Source organism: Gopherus evgoodei, unplaced genomic scaffold (genome assembly GCF_007399415.2).
Source record: "Gopherus evgoodei ecotype Sinaloan lineage unplaced genomic scaffold, rGopEvg1_v1.p scaffold_181_arrow_ctg1, whole genome shotgun sequence".
NCBI classification, from domain to species: Eukaryota; Metazoa; Chordata; order Testudines; family Testudinidae; genus Gopherus; species Gopherus evgoodei.
This window is the reverse complement of record NW_022059844.1, coordinates 1-13,643: the sequence shown is the minus strand read 5'-3', so window position 1 is coordinate 13,643 and position 13,643 is coordinate 1. Positions and strand designations below refer to the sequence as shown.

The window sequence follows — 13,643 nt, the reverse complement described above, 5'->3', positions numbered from 1 at the left end:
CTTCCTCATACCTTATTTCCTACTGTTATTAAGTCATTCTTCCTCATATTTGGTTTCTTCATGATAGGTCTTCTTTTGCATGTTCTCCCTTCTCCGGGAGGACAATGCCAGTCTAACGGTTAGAGCAGTGGGGTCTGGAAGTCAAGACTTCTGGTTTCTATTTTTAAGTCCAGAAGGAAAGTGGGGTTTTGGGTTGAACTAAGACAGCCTAGGAGTCAGGACTCCAGCATTCTATTCCCTACATGGGTGGGTGACTAGTAGCTCTTGGTTAGAGCAGTGAATCTGGAAGTTGGGACACTTGGGTTCTTTTCCCAGCTGTGATTTGGTGTGGGGTTTCTGATCCTCTTTCTTAACCCACAATCTGTTACTTTCAGGTCTTTGCAGAGCAAGTTTCCGTGGGAAAGAATTCATTACGGTCTTCATGCAAAACCATGTCGAAAGCATCAGAGCAGATTGCAAGCTGTTCATCACTGGTTACCATGCCTCCACTACGGTTACTGTGACGGTGAACAAGGGTATGTTCCGAAGAGTGATGCCTGTTGGAGAAGGACAGACGGTGACCGTGCAGATCCCAGCCTCGGTAGAGATGTTTGGGAGCAAAATGTTTGATAGCACCATCCTGATTCAGGCTGACAAAGACATTTCTGTCCTGTCTGTTAACTCAAAGCCCAATTCCATTGCTACCACTGTAGTGTATCCCACTGAGAAGTTGGGTACTGTATATTACATTGTAAGTCCACCTGGTTTCCATTTAGGAAGCTACAAAGAGTTTGCTGTCGTAGCAGGGCAGGCTCCCACTACAGTTGATATTTATTTGAAAGGGGCTGTGATGTTCAAACGGTGGATCTATGGTGCTGGGCGTAAACTCACTGTTACCCTCGCTCCCTACCAAGCCTTGCAACTGCAAAGCTCTGTGGATTTATCTGGCACCAAGATCGAGTCTCGGGAACATGTGGCCGTCTTGACTGGGCACAGCTGTGCTGAAAAAAACACCGCTTGTGATCATGCTGTCGAGCAGCTCCTGCCTGTCTCCAGCTGGGGCAGCACATACATCATCCCTCCTCTGGCCTTCCAGAACAAGTATGACATTGCGTACATCGTCGCCTCCCAAAACACTCGCATTGACTATCAGTCAGGGCCCACACGAGCTTCCCGCAACATATTGGCTGGGCAGGTTGTTGAATTTGAAGTCCGAGTCTCTCACCCACTTTACATCTCTGCTAGAACCGGCATCCAGGTTCTTCTCTTCTTCACTGGTGCTAAAAATGGGAAATCCACGTATGACCCGTTCCTCATCAACATCCCACCCATCACAAACTACTGCCAATCCTACCACATTGACGGAGTGAAGGAGTTTGAGAACCATGTGCTGATTGTAGTCAAGAGCTCAGAGTCCGGCAGGATCACCTCTGATCAGAGAGCCATAAGAAATGTCCAGTGGAGGCAGATCCCCGGCACGGAGTATTCTTGGGGAGAGTACAGCTTCGGCACAGGGATTAGTGCCCTTTCCATACAGCACCCAACCTCTCCCTTTGGTCTGCTGAGCTTTGGAGGGAACGATCACAGTGGATATGGCTCATCAGGCGTTTGTGCACAGAGTAAGTTAATTTTGGGTGTAAATAAAAGCCACCCTCCCTCCCCCAATCCTCCACAGAATGGGATATGGCAACACATATACACAAAGAGACTGCACACAGCTTGAAATCAAGCTTTGTCACCTTTGTTTACCGCCCCCTCATCCTGCACTGAGACTGCTAGTGGCTGAAAAATGCACAGCAAACAAACAGATTGTTTCAATGCCTGCCACTACATGGCATAAGTGAGTTCTTGTATAACTGGCCGGTTGAATCTTTCTAGGTAACCCAACCCTGTCCTGCAGCACTGTTCAATGCAGGAAGAAAGAGACGTGTCAGATTGTAGATGGCCGCCCGGAATGTGTGGCTGAGTCAGAATCCACCTGCTGGGCTCAGGGAGACCCACATTATCACACCTTCGATGGGCGGAATTTCGACTTCATGGGCACCTGCACCTACACCATCGCCAAGACCTGTGGCTCAGACTCAACTCTCCCGTCATTCAGTGTCAAGGCCAAGAACGACAACAGGGGCAACACGCGTGTTTCCTATGTTGGTTATGTGACGGTTGAAGTCTATAATGTCACTGTCTCAGTGGTCAGATATGAGACTGGGTTTGTGAGGGTAAGAGCGCAATGTGAATAAATTCTGATACTTTGTTTTCTGCTTATGTTTTAAGGGTAGATTTGGTGATACTAACATAAAGTCACGTATGGCAGCTGCTGGAAAGTTTTACGACAGAGTTTTACTTCAGATTTGAACAACAGCTCGCTTGCTGTTCCAGCCCTGGGTTCCTCCTCTTCCTTCAACTCTGTCAGTGACCTTTAATCCTAACCCACAGCCTCCTGCTATTCCAGCCCTGGGCTCCCCTCTTTCCCCTCACCTCTGCCAATGCCCCTTAATCCTGACCTGGGATCACCTCACACCCAGCTCTGCCAGTGCCTCTCAGTCTGACAGTTCCCTTGCAAGTCCAGCCCTGGGCTCCCCACATACACATAGATCTGCTAAGTATCAGAGGGATGCATATATCCGACGAAGTGGGTATTCACCCACGAAAGCTCATGCTTCAAAACATCTGTTAGTCTATAAGGTGCCACAGGATTCTTTGCTGCTTTTATAGATCTGCTGGTGACCATCAGTCAAGACCCACCATCTCCCCACAACTATCCGAGCCCTAGGCTGCCCCGTCCAGTCCCCACATACACATAGCTCTACTATCCCAGCTCTGGAATCCTCCCCCGCACCCCAAGTTGCTCATGTAACTCTCTACCTCTGTCTTCAGCAGAGCATGTCAAGCTAATGGTGGCTTTGTATAGAAAAATCTGTGGCTGAGATTTCCAAGGCTGATTTGGGTATATAACTACACGGCAATTAGTAGGAGTTGTGTGGCTAAATCCCCTAGCTAACCTTGCAAATCTCAGCTTATCATTATTTATTATTTATCAGTGGCACATAGCAGCCTCAATCCCTCACTGTGCCAGATTCCTCTGGGTAATGCATCCAAAACAATGACAGTTTCTTGTGGCTCAATTTCTAGGTGAATGACCAGCGCTCCCGCCTCCCCATCTCTGTGCTCGAGGGGAAGCTGAGGGTGTATCAGAGTGGGGGCTCTGTGGTCATTGATACTGACTTCTCCCTGAGGGTCTCCTACAACTGGGGCAGCTCCCTGGTGGTGAAGATCTCCAGCAGCTTCTGGGAGAGTGTGTGCGGCCTATGTGGCAACTACAATGGGGATGCCAGAGATGACTTTGCCACCCCAGCCGGGACGCTGGCTGCTAGCCCCGTGGAGTTCGGGAGGAGCTGGAAGGTGGAGGATGGGGACAGGTTCTGCTGGGACGACTGCCACGGGGTGTGCAAGAGCTGCTCCCCAGAGCTGGTTGGCAGGTACAAAGCTGAGCCCTTCTGTGGTTGGATCACCAAAGAGGCGGGTGGCCTCTTCAGCCGATGCCACTCCATGATTGACCCCAAAATCTACCTGGACAACTGTGTGTACGATCTGTGCATGAACAACGGCCTCAAGGAGATGCTGTGCCAGGCACTGGCAAGCTACGCTGATGCCTGCCGGAGAGATGGGGTGGCCATCTCCGACTGGAGGACACCCACAGGGTGCTGTGAGTATATTCAGGGTGACAAAGAGATCATAGAATCATAGAAGATTAGGGTTAGAAGAGACCTCAGGAGGTCATCTAGTTCACCCCTAATCATCCCAGCCAAATGCTGGCTCATACTAAAGGCAGCAGGTTTTAGTATCAGAGTTTGAAGTTAACGGTGAAATGTGAATGGGAACAGGTCCTCAAGAGGCCTAAAGAGATTTGTAGAACTGAATGTAAGCATTTTGGAGGCTCTGAGATATCATAGATGTGGTAGGACTGCACAGATAAATGTTTAAGTGCCTTTGGAACATCATAATGAGAATTGATCTCTCTGTATCACACCGCAGTGGTCCCCCGTTGGCTCTGTTGAATAGCTCTGTCTTCTTTTAACACTTGTTAGGCACCTATAACTAACAATAATGAGACAGTTCCATCTCTGGTGGAACTTGGCATGACTTCTTTGACTTCAGCAGAGGTTCCGGCCTCAACCTTGGCTGTTGGGGGAATTTGAAAAATGGCCAATGCAAATAATTAAAGAGATGGGGGGACTGAATAAGAAGGAAACATTGTGCATAGCTTAGATAACTGATGACTCAAGCCATCTCTAGGCTAGAAACATTTGCCATCATAAGAATGGCAGTTAGGGCTGTGATTCTGTGTGACAGTTTTATACCAGCAAACAACCCTCGTGTTGACACAATTATACTGGCAAACATAAGAACACAGTACTGGAAGGGACCTCCAGGGTCATTGCATCCAGTCCCTCCAGTATGCATCCTGTCATACAATCCCGTTCAGAATTTTATCAGGCTCTCTCCTCAAATCATGAAGTTCTTTCCTCAACTGCTCCTATTGCAAATCTGTTTCATGACTCATGGTCAGTTTAGCTTCCTTTGTTCTTGTGCCAATGTTTTCCTTTCGTTTAAACATCTCTTTTCCCTCCTTGATATTCCTCTCAATGTATTTATGGAGAGAAATCACATCCCCTTCTTTGCTAGGTTAAATAAGTGAAGCTCTTTTAGTCTACTCTCTTAAAATAGCCCTCCATTCCCTATAGCATCCTACTAGCCCTTCTCTGCATCTACCCCACTCTGATTTGATCTTTCTTCAACATGGGTGACCAAAACTGAACACAGGACCCAGCAAAGTCCTTTTGCCATCATAGTTTAATTCACCTGGGGAAATGGTGTGAGCTCTATCAGCATAAGGACTCTTTTGCTGGTATAAGTTGTATCCCCACTAGGGGAGTTTGCGGTATTACTATTCCATCATACCCTTTCTCATGTGGACTAGGCATAAGTGGTGGACGAGACAACCCTCTAAGTTGATCTGAGGTGAGGAAGTGGGTAAGGAAAATGTTTATGTTAGTCCCAGTTCATGGTAGTACCAGTGGGTATATCTATCAGTAATGGGACAAGATGGAGCACGGAAAAAATGTCCTAATGGTGAGGTCTATCAGCCTACTGACTTAGGACGGGTGGGAGCCTCATTGCTTCAGTCATTTAAAGCTAGACTGACAAAGCCATGGACTGAAGGTGATGGGGGCTGCAATATCTCTAGTTTTATGGGTCACAGCTCACTGTAGGTTCAGGAGTATCATTAGGGGCTGCTATTATGCAGAATTTCCAGCTGGGCCTCCTTAGACCTGTGCCAAACTGTTTAATGCTACAGAGGAGCAATATTTCCAGTGTCCTGTTCTTTTGACAGCTCTGCCCTGCCCGGAGAATAGCCGGTACCAGCTCTGTGGCCCCGCGTGTCCTGCCACCTGCAATGACCAAGTGGCCCCTAACAACTGCTCCTTACCCTGCGTGGAGACCTGCCAGTGCAATGAGGGCTTCGTGCTGGATGCTGGAAAATGCATCCCCAAAGCCAGCTGTGGGTGCAAGTTCAACGGGAATCTATATGCTCTTGGAGAGCAATTCTGGGGGGACAGAACCTGCACCAGACGGTGCCTCTGTGACCCCCAAACCAGGCAAGTGAGCTGCCAGGCCTCAGGGTGCAGGACTGGGGAGCAGTGCCGGGTAGAGAATGGCATCCAGAACTGCTATCCCAGCAGCTACGGAACCTGCTTAGCTTCGGGAGATCCTCACTACATCAGCTTTGATGGGAAGAAGTTTGACTTCCAGGGAACCTGCCTGTATCAGTTCGCTGGGCTGTGCATCAAAAGCCAGGACCTGGTGGATTTCCAGGTCCTAGTTCAGAACGACCATCGGGGCAGCCAAGTTGTGTCCTTCACCAAAGTTGTGCAGGTCAAAGTCTATGAGGTTGACGTTGTGATCAGCAGGGAAAACCCCGGCAGAGTCATGGTGAGTTTATCAAACCTTTCTGCCCTTTCCTGGTCAGTCAACAGATCTGTCTTCCTTTGCCATGTTTAGCCACCGAACCTTTCTTTCTTTCCTGTGGTCAATCATCATTCTTTTCCTCTCTCCTGAGCTCGCTCATTTTACCTTTTCTTTTCTTTTTCCTTTCCTTTCTCCAGGACTCTGTGCCTAGATGTTTAATTGAACCACCTTTTCAGCACACTTAGGCAGTTCTCTTAATATACTGAAAATTCTGATGCAAAACTGGACTTTAGCTGGCTGACAGTTTTCACACAAAACCTTTTTTGGTTAAAAAAAAATGCAGGTTCAGCGACACCAAAATATGTGGAAAATTTGTGTTCGTTTCATCACATTGTTTCAATTTGAATGAAACCTTTAAAAAAAATCCAAAAGAATCAAATGTTCTATTTTGACATTTAAAAAAAATCAGTTTGAAATGACTTTTAATTGAAAATTTGCTGTAATTTTATTTTCAAAACTATCCAAAACACAAAAAATGCTAAAAATTCAACCAAAACATTTTGTTTTGGGTCAGATGACAAATTTAGTTTCACCCAATATATATGTGTGTACACACACACATGCCAGCGATCCGAAAAACCCATTATTCAGCAACCTCTACTTTGGAACTGCCTGGAATTGCATCCACATTTGCTTGTGCCTCTTTCTCAATTCCTCCAACTCAGATGTAATTTCATGTAGATAATCAGCCGAACCTTACTTTCCGCATTGTTGCTATACAAATAAGGCTTCTCCGTGTATGTCCACATGGCAAGTGGAGCTGAGTGAAATGTGGACTGTGAACCTCACAGGAAGTTTAGATCTTTCCAAATTTTGTTTTCATCCCAAAATGGGGTAAAAAGTTGAAATGTCAAAATATTACATTTTAATATGTTCAAGTGAATGAAATATTTCAAGCAACTCAACCAGGAATGTTCTGATCCAGCTTCTTTACCCACATTGCAAGATTAAATCATATTTCCCTATTGCCTGATGGGAGCTGTAGTTCCTGACACCATTTTCTCCTGGGAAACTATATCTCCCATAATACAACCAGAGTCATGTGATACCCATGATGCTCTAAGTATTAGAAATTTTTTACAGGGAGCTGCCCAGCCCATTGGTGACAATGGGGACTGGAACTACAACTCCCATAAAGCAATGTGCCATAGGGAAAAGAGGCTTTATTTCTTTTTAACTGACTGAAAATGAAACATTGTGGTGCAGTTAAAAAATGAAATATTCCAGTTCAGGTTGAATTGACCCAAAGTGAATATTTCATTTTAATTTTCCTGTCAGGAAAATAGAAAATTTCCAGCAAAATCAAATTTCTCTGGTAGTAAATTTCAAATGTTCAGAAAAACTGCATTTTCTGCTGCAGAAATCATTCTGATGGAGAATCCCAACTAGCTCTAATTGCAAGTTATTTCTCCTCAGATTCATTAGCTTTCTTCCTTTTTTGTGTTCATTTGTCACTCTTCTTATGTATTTTTTTCTTTTTGTGTTTAGTTGCTATAATTTCCTTTCTTTCTTTGGCATTTTGTCTTTGTACCCCTCTCTCTCCAGTCTGTCTCCAGTCATCAGTCATTGTGCATTGGGTTCATTTGGGAGGTTTGTATCGGCAATTTTAATGAGTCACCATGAACAAAAAATGGGTAGGATTTTTTTTTGACTCAAAAACGTTCCCAAATTGAAAATGTTTGGTTTTGGAATCAATAAAAATTCATTTTCAAAAACTACTTAACCTGCAAATGGGAAACTGAAAAATAGTTTTAAAATGTTTTTTAAAAAGGAAAATAAAAAACGAAGAGAATGAAAATGAAATCAAAATTCACCATTTGGGTTTTGATTTCAACCAGCTCTACCTGTAAAGTTATTTAGGGACAGGGTTCTGCAGGTTCAGAGTTGCTTGCTCAGTGTCAGACCATTCTCACTGATCCCTTGGCATTGATCCCAGGTGAACAGCGTGCTGATCAACCTACCTTACAGCACCAACAACAGCAAGATCTCCATATACCGGAGGGGACAGGAAGCAGTGGTCCAGACTGACTTCGGTCTCACCGTCGCCTTTGACTGGCAGGGCCGGATCACTGTCACTGCTCCAAGCACCTATGCTGGGGCCGTGTGCGGTCTCTGTGGGAACTTCAACGGGGACAAGGGTGATGAGTTGACCACGAGGGGCGGTACATTGGCCCCAAACCCAACAGTCTTTGGGCAGAGCTGGAAGGTGAAGGAAATCCCCGGCTGTATGGAGATTATCAAGGACGAGTGCTCAGATCTAGAGGCTGTTGAGAGACGCCAAAGAGGAATGAATGGGGAGTGTGGGATCCTCCTAGACAAGAGCGGCCCCTTCCGAGAGTGTCACAGCAAAGTCGACCCCGAGGGCTACTTCCAAGACTGCGTGTACGACTATTGCTTCTTCAAAGGCCAACAAGCTGTGATATGCCAGCTTATCACCAGCTATGCCACAGCCTGCCATGCTGCTGGGGTGACTATCTATGCCTGGAGGACCAACTCCTTCTGCAGTAAGTGGAAGCAGCTTGGGACCAGCTTCCGGGATAAAAGTTAATGCACGAGGGAAAGAAAAGAGGGTGTTTGCTCAAGGGAAAGACAAGTTGGTTGGTGTTCAGGGAAGGGGATATGAGATGTTTCTGTCCTAGGGGGTGCGGGCTCTGATCCAGCCCTAGAGTTGGGGGACTGGCCAGCTCAGGGTGAGCATGGGAGATGATATGGGGATTTTCCCCTCTAGGGGGCACAAGCTCTAATCTGACACCAAGATGGGAACTGACTGGCTCAGGGGAAGGGAATTGGAATTCAGAGCCTGTCACTTGAAGGATGCAAATTCCCACTGCCTGGGGGGGAGAAGTTGACCCAGTGTGGGTTGTCCAGGGAATGGGATATGGGGCCTGTATTTCATGAGCATGTGAATCTCATGCAGGTCCTTACTGGACAAATGAGCCTGTCACAGAGCTCATGGTAATAACTGGAACTAAATACTCCTGAGTTGCCAATGTCAGAAGGGGTCAAGAGGTGAACAGACCATGGAGACTGAACTCTCTGAAAAGGGGTCCAACAATGACGTACTGGCAAGGCACAATATGACGGAAGTTTTCCTGGCGGCTTTCTATACTGCACCTAAGAGACTCCATTCTCCAGGGCTGTCATCAGACTCCCTTCTCCAGCCCTTACATCGTTACATAGTTCAGAATCCATCTAGTTTTCTTTTATGGGATGCTAACGTCTTGTTGTTTAAATGGCAGGTCTCTCGTGTGCCCAAAACAGCCACTACGAGGTCTGTGCCCGGGGCTGCCAGTTGACCTGCAGCAGCCTCTACGCACCAATTCAGTGCTCGGCCCAGTGCTGGGAAGGCTGCGTGTGTGATGAGGGCTTTGTGCTCAGCGGTGATGAGTGCGTCCCTATATCCCAATGTGGATGTGTCTACCTGGGATTTTATTATAAGGCTGGGGAGACTTTCCACCCAACGTGTCAGGAGCAATGTGTGTGCCAGGCCAGCGGAGACGTGTTGTGTAAGGGGTTGTCCTGCCGCCCAAATGAGGAGTGCAAGCTGGTGAATGGCATCCGGAAATGTCAGCCTGTTGGATCCGCAATATGTTCTGCTGCCGGGGACCCACACTACCTCTCCTTTGATGGGGTCGCCTTCGATTTCCAAGGCACCTGCACCTACATCCTGGCCAAGAGCTGCACCAACACCGGGAACCTGACATCCTTTGCCGTGAAGGTGGAGAACAAGCCCTGGGGCAACGGCAAGGTGTCTGTCACCAAGCTGGTGTCTGTGGAGGTCTACGGGCTCACGCTCACCCTGCTGCAGAACAGGAAGGGGCTCGTCATGGTAAGTCCTGCTCAACATGTTCCCATGGGGCTGAACCCTGCAATGGGGCAGCCCCACCAATGTACCAATCCAAGGGGCACTTGTCTCCTGGGTCACTCATTAGGAGCATGTAGGCAGGAGGGGTCAAATACCCAGCATCTGATCCTGACCTTATTGGCACCAGTGCCAATCCACAGGCGTCCCGCTGAAGAAAGCAGAATTGCTCTGGGTTTTCTATGGGACAAGTGAGATCGGAATCCAGCCCTCAGCTCATTGTGCTCAGAGGGTGATTGCAGAGTAAGCCCAGGGAACTGAGATCAGAATCGGGCCCTGATGCCATTGTACTGAACGAGGTGACCCTGGATTTGCCTTGGGCTCAGTGAGAGCAGAAATGGCCATAACTTAATTGAGTTCAGTGGAGTCACTACAGATTTGCCCAGGTGTCACCGAAACCCTGTCTTGTGCCCATGGGCCACCCCTACAGCATCCACTCCCGCGGCTCACAGGGAATGATCTGTCTCTTCCAGGTGGACGGGGTGTCTCACAACCTCCCTGTGGTCGTGGCCGATGGGCAGCTCCAAGCATATCAGCACGGCGGGAATGTGCTGGTGCAAACGGACTTCGGCCTCACCGTCAGCTACGACCTGCTTTACCACGCCAGAGTCACCGTCCCAGGGAACTACCAGGGCCAGACATGCGGCCTGTGTGGGAACTACAACGGGCGTCGGGACGATGAGTTCCTGCTCCCCGATGGCAGGGCGGCCCCTGATGTGGCAGCGTTCGGTTCCGCCTGGAAAGTCCCAATCCCGGGAGCGGCCTGTGAGGACGGATGCGCCTGGAACAGCTGCCCGGTCTGCAAGGAGACAAAGAGGGACTTCTTCAAACAGCGCAAGTACTGTGGTCTGCTCACGGCCCCAGATGGCCCTTTTGCTGCCTGCCACAGCACGGTCAGCCCAACTGTGTATTTCAACAACTGCCTGTATGATCTGTGCCTGGGCAACGGAGACTCTCAGGTCCTGTGCCAGAGCATCTACAGCTACGTGACAGCCTGCCAAGAGGCCCGGGTCACCATCCAGCCCTGGAGGAGCGCCTCCTTCTGCCGTAAGTGCCATGATGCTAGTGTAGCACAAGGGCCTGTCCCAGTCGCTCCGCCTCCCTTGGGGGGGCGGGGACAGCAATTCTAGGTATCTCATACCAGGCCTCTGGGCTTCTTCAGAGACTCCTTTGGGTGGGAACCAACAAGTTCTTGTTCTATTATAAAGGTGACCTGCCCCTCTCGTCCCAGTTAGATTCTCCTCTCCTTCATGTCTGTCCCTCTAAGCTGTGGGGTGAGATCCCTCCAGCCATCAATTACTTCTCTCTCTGCTTTAGCTCTGCGCTGCCCGGCCAACGGTCACTACGAGCTGTGCGCCGACCTCTGCACCACCACCTGTGCCAGGATCACTGACGCCAGGAAGTGCCCAGACACCTGCGCCGAAGGCTGCCAGTGCGACGATGGCTTCCTCTTCGACGGCCAGGGCTGCGTGCCTCTGCAGAGCTGTGGGTGCTTCAACAAGGGGCTATATTACAAGGTACCGCCCCCTGCTGGGGTATTAACTCCTATTCGTTCGCTTCCTCCACGCCCTGCTCTCATCGGCCATGTTGGATCAGACCGTACTCATTTGCCAATATCATCCCAGATATATGTTGGGAAAATAACACCGCAGGGCACAGACTATCCAATAAGTTCCTGGACTGCATTGCAGACAACTTTTTATTTCAGAAAGTTGAAAAAGCTACTGGGGGGAAGCTGTTCTAGACTTGATTTTAACAAATAGGGAGGAACTTGTTGAGAATTTGAAAGTAGAAGGAAGCTTGGGTGAAAGTGATCATGAAATCATAGAATTTGCAATTCTAAGGAAGGGTAGAAAGGAGTACAGCAGAATAGAGACAATGGATTTCAGGAAGGCGAATTTTGGTAAGCTCAGAGAGCTGATAGGCAAGGTCCCATGGGAATTAAGACTGAGGGGAAAAACAACTGAGGAAAGTTGGCAGTTTTTCAAAGGGACGCTATTAAGGGCCCAGAAGCAAGTTATTCCGATGGTTAGGAAAGATAGAAAATGTGGCAAAAGACCACCTTGGCTTACCCTTGAGATCTTGCGTGACCTACAAAATAAAAAGGCGGCATATAAAAAATGGAAACTAGGTCAGATCACGAAGGATGAATATAGGCAAATAACACAGGAATGCAGAGGCAAGATTAGAAAAGCAAAGGCACAAAATGAACTCAAACTAGCTATGGGAATAAAGGGAAACAAGAAGACTTTTTATCAATACATTAGAAGCAAGAGGAAGACTAAGGACAGGGTAGGCCCACTGCTCAATGAGGAGGGGGTAACAGTAACGGGAGACTTGGAAATGGCAGAGATGCTTAATGACTTCTTTGTTTCGGTCTTCACTGAGAAGTCTGAAGGAATGTCTAGTATAGTGAATGCTTATGGAAGAGGGTAGGTTTAGAAGAGAAAATAAGGAAAGAGCAAGTAAAAAATCACTTAGAAAAGTTAGATGCCTGCAAGTCACCAGGGCCTGATGAAATGCATCCTAGAATACTCAAGGAGTTAATAGAGGAGGTGTCTGAGCCTCTAGCTATTATCTTTGGAAATCATGGGAGACGGGGAGATTCCGGAAGACTGGAAGGGGGCAATATAGTGCCCATCTATAAAAAGGGAAATAAAACAACCCAGGAAACTACAGACCAGTTAGTTTAACTTCTGTGCCAGGGAAGATAATGGAGCAGGTAATCAAGAAATCATCTGCAAACACTGGAAGGTGGTAAGGTGATAGGGAATAGCCAGCATGGATTTGTAAAGAACAAATCGTGTCAAACTAATCTGATAACGTTCTTTGATAGGATACGAGCCTTGTGGATAAGGGAGAGCGGTGGATGTGATATACCTAGACTTTAGTAAGGCATTGATACAGTTCGCATGATATTCTTATAGATAAGCTAGGAAAGTACAATTTAGATGCGGCTACTATAAGGTGGGTGCATAACTGGCTGGATAACCGTACTCAGAGAGTGAGTTATTAATGGCTCCCAATCCTGCTGGAAGGTATAACAAGTGGGGTTCTGCAGGGGTCTGTTTTGGGACCAGGTTCTGTTCAATAGCTTCATCAACGATTTAGATGTTGGCATAGAAAGTACCTTATTAAGTTTGCGGATGATACCAAACTGGGAGGGATTGCAACTGCTCTGGAGGCAGGGTCAAAATTCAAAATGATCTGGACAAATTGGAGAAATGGTCTGAGGTAAACAGGATGAAGTTCAATAAAGATAAATGCAAAGTGCTCCACTTAGGAAGGAACATCAGTTTCACACATACAGAATGGGAAGAGACTGTCTAGGACGGAGTATGGCAGAAAGAGATCTAGGAGTCATAGTGGACCACAAGCTTAATATGAGTCAACAGTGTGATACTGTTGCAAAAAAAGCAAACTGATTCTGGGATGCATTAACAGGTGTGTTGTAAACAAGACACGAGAAGTCATTCTTCCGCTTTACTCTGCGCTGGTTAGGCCTCAACTGGAGTATTGTGTCCAGTCTGGGCACCCGCATTTCAAGAAAGATGTGGAGAAATTGGAGAGGGTCCAGAGAAGAGCAACAAGAATGATTAAATGTCTTGAGAACATGACTATGAAGGAAGGCTGAAGGAACTGGGTTATTTAGTTGGAAAAGAGAAGACTGAGAGGGGACCTGATATCAGTTTTCAGGTATCTAAAAGGGTGTCATCAGGAGGAGGGAGGAAAACTTGTTCACCTTAGCCTCCAATGATAGAACAAGAAGCAA

The 13,643-nt window shown here is 47.5% G+C and overlaps 1 protein-coding gene across 1 annotated transcript in view; it reads left to right on the top strand.

Moving 5' to 3' along the window:
* LOC115640042 (IgGFc-binding protein-like) overlaps positions 1-11,388 on the top strand; it is a gene marked incomplete at its 3' end in the record, with an annotated part of 39,015 nt that extends 27,627 nt beyond the window's left edge. Inside the window, exons 3-10 of the mRNA XM_030542916.1 lie at positions 375-1,598; positions 1,858-2,198; positions 3,112-3,685; positions 5,375-5,973; positions 7,946-8,513; positions 9,249-9,838; positions 10,345-10,918; positions 11,189-11,388. Of these exons, the coding sequence (XP_030398776.1) occupies positions 375-1,598; positions 1,858-2,198; positions 3,112-3,685; positions 5,375-5,973; positions 7,946-8,513; positions 9,249-9,838; positions 10,345-10,918; positions 11,189-11,388 (4,670 nt within the window). The remainder of the gene's footprint in view (positions 1-374; positions 1,599-1,857; positions 2,199-3,111; positions 3,686-5,374; positions 5,974-7,945; positions 8,514-9,248; positions 9,839-10,344; positions 10,919-11,188) is intronic.
* Between the last annotated feature and the right edge of the window lie 2,255 nt (positions 11,389-13,643).